Here is a 7,745-nt window from a genome sequence, read left to right on the forward strand (position 1 = left end):
AAAGGGGCCATAGTTCAGTTTCACTCATTTCCATCCTCGTCCTGATAACACAAAATAGCAAAATCCTTATAAAAAAATTAAAAGATTATACTGCTTTCAGAAAAATCCTCACACTTCTCCAATTCACTGAATGCCCTCTACCTTTTCAGTCTCTCTAGAATTTATGAATCCTCATTTTAGACCGAAACTATCCTTCATCCACACGCAGACGGGGTTTGTCCTCTATTTTTCTTACTGTGATGCCAAACTATAAAACCAAGATGACAGAAACCCTTTCTGTAGTCATCTTCCACATCAATTTTTTTTTTTTTTTCATTTCATTCCCATCGATCCAGTCCATCATTCTCGTCACTTATCTGGTCACTGTTCTTCTGATTTCCAATTTCACTGTGATATTCCAAACAAATAACAAAAGCTAATCTACTCTCAGCCTACCTCCCTATGTATTCTATTTTATTCCATGGGTTATTTGTTATAATTTGTTCGGGTCTTCCTAAGATTTTTCTAAACACTGAGAAAATGCTTGAAAGCAAATCACAGGCTACAAGGGTTTTTTTTTCCTTTGTGAGCTCCTAGACCACCAAGATTCAATTCCTGAACCCTTATCCCCAGAGTTATTTAAAAAAAAAATAAATTTGAGCAGCTGGGTCTGCCTAATAGGAGTTCTGGTTAGCAGTTCAGTGTAAAATAGTAATTGACAAATCACATCCTGTTTGTCCAAGGGCATTACCTTAGAAAAAAGTTAACCTGAATCTACCAGCAGTACTATAGGGACAGAAAATTAGCCAAATTCTCATTATTTACTCTTGGCCATAAACCTGTTACAAGTTGTAATTATAGTTTGATCACTGGATAAGCACCATGTGCAGCCTTTCCTGCTAAAGGAATAATGATTTCTAAAAAGCAGATATCTCCTTCCTGTGGAACCTGCCAAGTTTATAGATCTCTTTATTGGTGCATGTATCTCACCTTCTGAATTATGGCAGTTTTGAGCTGAGCACGGATGGAAGTCAGGGGCCAAGTACTTTTTGCACATCAGTCACATGTGCTGATTTATAAGGCAGAGTCAAGCAAAATTGCATTGGCTTAACAGACTGAGGCAAACATTTAGTATCAGGTTTTGTTTTCATTTTTAGTAGGGACCATCTAACTGAGAGGCTGTAAATTAATGTGGCTAACAGAAGGAGGTAAGGCCCCCCAGTTTTAGGTCCATATCCATGATAAGGGTCAGAATTATGGAAGTACAATTTTCTATCAGAAGCTCTTATTTAAAAGCAGTTTCCTTGATTCACTGTCACAGCTTTAAAATCTAAAAAGGACAACAGGCTTAGGAACCTTCATTGCAGGTACCAATCAAAAATCTAGAAAACCAAAGATGGCAAACCTTGTCTAATATTTCTCTCTGACACACATTCCACCCAACATTTCAGTCTCTCCTATTTGTTACAAAGAAATCAAAGTTCTATGGTGAAAGCAAAAGAACCAAAATAACAAACCAAATTTCAGAAATCACAGATCAGTATGGTAACAAGAAAGATAGCTTTATTTGGTTCCTATCTGCTGCAAATTTGCCATTATTTCTCCCCTGGACAAATGGTTTAATGTGCTCATCCCCATTACATCATAGAACAGTTCATAAAACAAAGACAATCCTAGGAGAATTTTAGAAGTCTTTAGCATGAGAGAAAATTGTTTTTCAAGAATTGCTTTATGACCTTATGAAGTTAAGGTCAAATTCTTCTAACCAGTATTGTTAAAAAAAAAAAAAATTACTGATACCTTCTATTTATCACATTCATTTATAAATATATTCCTCCCTACCTCCTCAGTGAACCCTGCTCTTGCAGCAACCATTTTGAGAGAAAAAAACAGTTCAGCAAGAGCAAAACATCCATTGCAGCTGCCACTATATGCAGCATCCTCCACCTCTAGCTCTCTATCTTTGCAATGAAAGGCGAGAGGTACATGTTTCCAGGTCTCTGAAGTCAAACCTTTTATCAGTATATTTCAAGGAACACAATCTTAAGTTTTATTTCCTATGAAGAGAAGACAGTGGTTTGAAGTCTGTCTAAGCACATTTATTTCCTGTTTGCCCAAATCTGGGTTTTGACTGAAAAGCAAGTTGCTGTCACTCACATCCTACATTACCTATTTTCTTATAAAAGGCCTTTCAGTTTGCATGAAAACTCAATTTACCAATTTCTTGATGTTAGGCACAACCATTGTTTCACTCCTTTCTCTACCAATAAAGAAAGAATCTGGGAGTTTTAGGTTGCTGTAAAGTTCAGTGAGGAAAAGGATTAAAGGACAATGGAAAACCAGAGGTAGTTAAGTCCAGTAGAAAGGGTGCTGGCTCTGGATTTGATAAGACCTGGCTTCAGATTCTATCTCTGATATTTATTACCTGTGAAAACATGGGAGGGTCACTTTATCACAAAGGGAGCCTGGACCAAATGGTCTCTGAAATTCCTTCTGGATCTCTGATCATAGGATCCTGTTTGATGCTTGATGCACAAAATTGCCATTCTTAGTCACAACACTTAATTTTGGATTTTCTTTTCAACAGAGGCTCCAAAAAGAGCCTTGGATAAATGGAGAAAAAAAAGAACCTAAAAATGATCATTTTTGTGTAATTCTAGGATTAATTCCCAATATTTATTTGAACCATGTGAGCCACATAAATATTATTCCTTATCAAACATGTTTTCATACATCTAGGGTACTTTTAATTACATTCATAATTATGGAATGTAAGAGCCAAAAGAGGCTTATGCAATTGAGATTTTTACTATATCAGAAAAAAAGTGATAAAGTAAGTAAAATGAGCATTGACTACTACTTGGCTTTGTTTTCTCTTTGCAAATTCCTCCTTCGAATGGTGCTATACACAGAACATAGGGAATCCCATCCAGCAGGATGACTCATTATAACAATTCTCAAATGCATGCAACTCTGTGGAAGTCAATGCAAAATCATTTACAAATTTCCAAAGCAACAGACCCTCCCTTTCCCCCAATAATAGTATCAAAACCAAACTGAGTTTGTCCTGAGATGTGAAAACAGTTCTCAGCCTCGTGGGCTAGAAGCCATAAGAAAATGAAAAGTTCCTTTGGAAGACGAGGTATGGTTTCTTGATTCAAGAGCTTTCCCCTGGAATATCCAGCTGGCAGGCAGGGCCTTGTTTCACCACACTTGGCAGCTCCGAATCACTTCCTTCAGGGCTCTCACCCCTTCTACACTTTTGTCCTTCAAGGCCAAAGCCAGGAGAACAGGCCTGTTTCCGGCTTCTTGAGACACAAATGTCACTAGGTTCTTTGCAAAGACGTGGATAAGGGGCTGGAGAGGCAAATAAAGGAAAAAGATCACATAAGAGTCACTTTAGTGGTGAGAAGTTGTGCCTTTTTTTTTTTTTTAAATACGTTTATTAAGTATCCTTTATTTAGAAACAGAGACAGGTTTCCTGCAACACCATTAAATTACCATACATTAAATCTGATGTGGCCATGATTCATCGTCAGCAACCATATACTCAGAACAACCAGTCACAAACACTGATAAAGCAGCATCATTAAGTATATTTTCTTCATGACTTCCAATTCCCAGGTCTTTCTTGCTTATCTTTAGTCTGGGAAGGTTAAGGAAAAGGCAAGCTTGCAAAGGGACCTTCATTAGAGCTTTCCAGACTGGAACAAGCCCAACTAATTATATTCCTTAAGTCACACTACTAGAAAAGGTTCAGACTAAGGGAAAGAAAAGACACAAGTCACGAAGTCAATAGATTTATTCTTCTGTCAAATAGGAGGCCCAATGAGTGACAAAAGCAAAATTTACTGAGAGCAAAGGACACATTGGAAATAAAAACACTCATGTTATCACAGTAGTGATGCATAAATATTCCAGACATTCAGCAGCCCTACAGTCATCTTAAAGCCCTCTAAGTGATTTCTGCTCTGTCTCTGAGATCCCCCTTGACTACTTTACCTCATCTTGCCCGAGGAGCACTCTGGTAGTGATTGCGGGCTTGCAGATATCATTGGCTACCGTGCTGGGCTCCAGAGAGACCAGGGTCCCCATTTTCCCATACTGGGTCACCACCACAAAGATGTGGCTGCTGAAAGCTGTGCAGACCACCTGGGTCGGGACGCCACAAACCACTTCAACCTTCTGCTTTGAGGTCACAATCGGTCTGTCTTCCATGACAGGATCATTTAAGTCACAGCTAAAATAAATAAAGGAGAAAAACGCATCAACACACAAGCACTGAGGTCTAATATAATGTCACTGCATACCCGTAAGAGCTGAAAAATGAACATTATTTGGTGATTACCAGGAAATCCACAATAAGGGAAGAGATAGGCAAAGCCGACACTAGGAAAAGAACTTTTCACCCTGTAAACTTTTCAAAGGGACCGACTTAATTGGGCGTATATTACATAGACAGCAGACAATGCAAAGAAAGCAAAAAGTAGAAAGATGATTTGCATCATTAGGGGATGTCAGCAACAAGAGTGGCAAGGGACGCATTTAATTTCCCCTTCAGAGCCTGCACGTTCCACTCCTCTGAAAATTCAGCTGATGAAATTGATCACTTTTGCGGTTTCCCACAGATCTTAATTGTCCTCATTTAAATCTTAGGAGGTCTTTAGTCATTTAAGGGCTATTTGTTTTGAGTGAAAACACCCCAGATACTTCTGCTTAACAGCCAGGACATAAATAAAACCTGTTTTTTACCCTAGGACTGAAATTGCAGTTTACGGATTTAATTTTTCAAATTTCTTTTTTTTTTTTTTTCCAAAGCAGTGGGACCAATGTTTTAAAATCCCTAACACCTACTGAACCTAATGCAGAGGTCAGTTAGCCAACTAGAACTTAGGTGCCTACTATGTGCCCTTCACTGTACTAAGAGTATGCTTTGGGTTTTTGAGGGTATGTGGTGACCCCACAATTTGTAATAGTTAAGAAGGGCCTCGGGGATCATCTCATGAATGAACTGGACATAGGATGTGCTGCACCCGAGCGCAGAGGGATGGAAGGGAGCGAAAAAACATGAGGACCCCCACGGTGTGTAAGGGCACAGAATGCACACGGGCCGCAGAACGGGAAAAGGAGCTGGGGGGTGAGGCACAAAGGAAGGAAAGCGGTATAAGTCCTGGAAGGGAGAGAGAACTGGCTCCGGAGGGGGAGGGGCACAGAGGACGGGGGAGGGGCAGAAAGGGGGTCTGGCAGGGAGATGAGGGGGACAGAGAGGTCGCAGGGACGGCGCTGAAGGAAAGGGGGCACTCAGGCCCCAAAGAGGGAAGCAGGTGTGCCCAGAAGGAGAAAAGAGGGAGCAGGGCGATGAGGAGGAGGGGCACAAGGGTGACTGGTGGACAGGGATGAAGGGCTCACAGAGGAAGGCACGGAGAGAGGGAAGGGGGCAGGCGGGCACTGAGGAAGGAGCAGGAAAAGGGGCAGGGGCATGGAGGTGGGGCACGTGGGCACAGGGAAGGAGAGGAAGCCCCGGGGCTGCGCAGGGCACCGAGGCACCACCACCGGGGTGGGGAAACAGAGACGCTTTAGCGGCCGCTCATCCCGAAACCCCGGCGGGCGGCCGTGCTACGCGAGGCCGGGGCTTCCGGGCCTGCAGCCCCGGCTTCTCCTGTTCCGACAGCCGGACAGCCGCGCCCGGCCCCGCCTCGGCCCCACGGCCGGCCCGCGGCGGAAGGGTCGCGGCGCCGGCCCCGGCCGGCGGGAAGGGCCACACCCGCTTCCCTCCCCTAGCGCCCCGGCCTTACCTCTCCATAGCGCGCCCACGTGTGGAGCAGAACGCCGGCCGCGTTTCCTGGGCTCGCGTGCGGCGCCGGGGCGCAGTCCTGCCTGTGACCAGTGGGGGGCGGAGGAGCGCAGTGGCCAAGCCGCGGCCGGTGAGGGCTCAAAGCCTTCATCCCGGGCTTGGAGAGGATGCTCCAGCAAAGTTCATGGGGGCTCCGGACCCCCTCGTGTCACGGACCGTTCCGAGAGTCTGATGACGTCTTCCCGGAGTATCTTCAGGACATCTAGGTAGAACTCCAGGCTCGAAGTCCCAAAGAACTGAGTTCAAATCCAGCCTCAGACCTTTATTAGCCTTATTAGCCTAGGCAAGTCCTTCCTTCTCTTTGCCTCAGTTCCCTCATTGTAGAATGGAGATAATTAGTACCTACCTCCAGGGCGGCTGTATGAACCCCACAAGGCACGTGTTGTGCACCTAACACAGCAAGTGCTGTGTAAACATGAGCTGTTACTGGTGAACCAAACAAAAATACACAAGATTTTGAGGGAAACAGTTACTTTGATATAGTTATCAGAATTAAACAAGCAAACGAGTTCATTCCTTAAGAACACCATTGCCCTCCTACCGCCACGTCCCTTGGTCCATCCCTCTGCAGCTATTTGGGTACTGTGGTTCAGTGGTGTCTCAGTGCAGAGACATCCCCATCTCAGCTCATTTTTCAAGGGAGGAAACTGAGGCAGAAAGGATTCAGTGATTTGCCAATGCGCACTCTTAAGTGTCTGAGGCCAAACTTGGACCTAGATTTGACTTGAGGTCCACACACGTGTATATATATACGTACAACATATTTGTATATGGATTATATTTATGTATGTATATGAACACTTCTCCATCTGGATTTTAATATGTGTCAAATGGGGGTTGGGTGGAACTACGCCCCCAAGGCTTCAACACCTTTTTTGATTGATCCTGGCAGTGCACTTGGCAGGGATGTTCACATGGTTCATCAGATGGACACTTGCATTGCTCCTGTTCTGGGATATTCCAAAAGAAAGTATGGGAGGGAAGAGGTTTATTAGACTGCTTACGAGACTGAGGGTTTACAGAGCCATTGTACCGACTTCATTTTGTACGCTTGTGAAACCTGGATAGTCCACCGGAGCCCTGCCATAAAACGGAACCATTTTCATCTCTATTATCTAGGAGGATTCTGAAGGCAAGTCCTGGACACTGGGGTTGTTTCTTAAGCTGAACGGCCGAGTATTCTAACTCTACTGCAGAGGGTGGGACTCCAACGGGCATATTTTAAAGAAAACTTCCTCAAGGCAAACATTCACAAGGAGGCTAGAAAAACGGTACAAGGGCACTCTCAAGCACTCCCTGGAGAACTTTAGCATCAGCTGTGAGACATGAGGGACACTGGCATAGGGTCACTCACCATGGGGTACCCAAACCAAAAGCAGGCGTTTTTCTGTATGAGCAAAGCAGAGTCGCAGAAGCCCAAAGGAAACACGAGGTGTATGTCTAGAGACATCTCTATCCCAGATATTAAAATGGCCCAATCTGTGGTGAGCCTTCTGAGCTTATGTTGATATGTTGATACATTCTGTTTTGATACGGTGATGTCATTTTGGTCCTCTCAAATTTGAAAGATGAACAACAATCCTTTGTCCCAGCAGTATTACTAGTAGGCCTGAATCCCAAGGAGATTAAAAAAAAAAGGGGGGGGGGCTCTTTTGTGGTGGCAAAGACTGGGAAATGAAGGGAATGCCCATCAATTGAGGAATGACCAAAAACATGTGGTATGTGATTGTTTTCTTTCTTTTTTTTTTCCCCCCTGAGGCTGGGGTTAAATGACTTGCCCAGGGTCACCCAGCTAGGAAGTGTTAAGTGTCTGAGAACAGATTTGCACTCCGGTCCTCCTGAATTCAGGGCTGGTGCTCTATCCACTGCGCCACCTAGCTGCCCCCTGTGGCATGTGATTGTAATGGAAAAT

General features: G+C 43.9%; 1 protein-coding gene across 1 annotated transcript; it reads right to left on the reverse strand.

The window, feature by feature from the left end:
- Positions 1–1,522: 1,522 nt before the first annotated feature.
- PSMG3 (proteasome assembly chaperone 3) lies at positions 1,523–5,863 on the reverse strand. The gene is made up of 3 exons (XM_074281140.1): positions 5,775–5,863; positions 3,982–4,219; positions 1,523–3,336 (listed from the first exon to the last, which is right to left on the reverse strand). Exons 1-3 carry the CDS (start codon positions 5,780–5,782, stop codon positions 3,184–3,186), a joined length of 399 nt encoding a protein of 132 aa, XP_074137241.1. The 5' UTR covers positions 5,783–5,863; the 3' UTR covers positions 1,523–3,183.
- Between the last annotated feature and the right edge of the window lie 1,882 nt (positions 5,864–7,745).

Source organism: Sminthopsis crassicaudata, chromosome 1 (assembly GCF_048593235.1).
Source record: "Sminthopsis crassicaudata isolate SCR6 chromosome 1, ASM4859323v1, whole genome shotgun sequence".
In the NCBI taxonomy this organism is placed as follows: Eukaryota; Metazoa; Chordata; class Mammalia; order Dasyuromorphia; family Dasyuridae; genus Sminthopsis; species Sminthopsis crassicaudata.

Bases quoted from the DNA above. Each gene is read 5' to 3' on its own strand.
- PSMG3 (XM_074281140.1), bottom strand. The intron at 3,337-3,981 runs GTAAAGTAGTCA...TTGCCTCTCCAG, and splicing joins TGCTCCTCGGGCAAGATGAG to CCCCTTATCCACGTCTTTGC.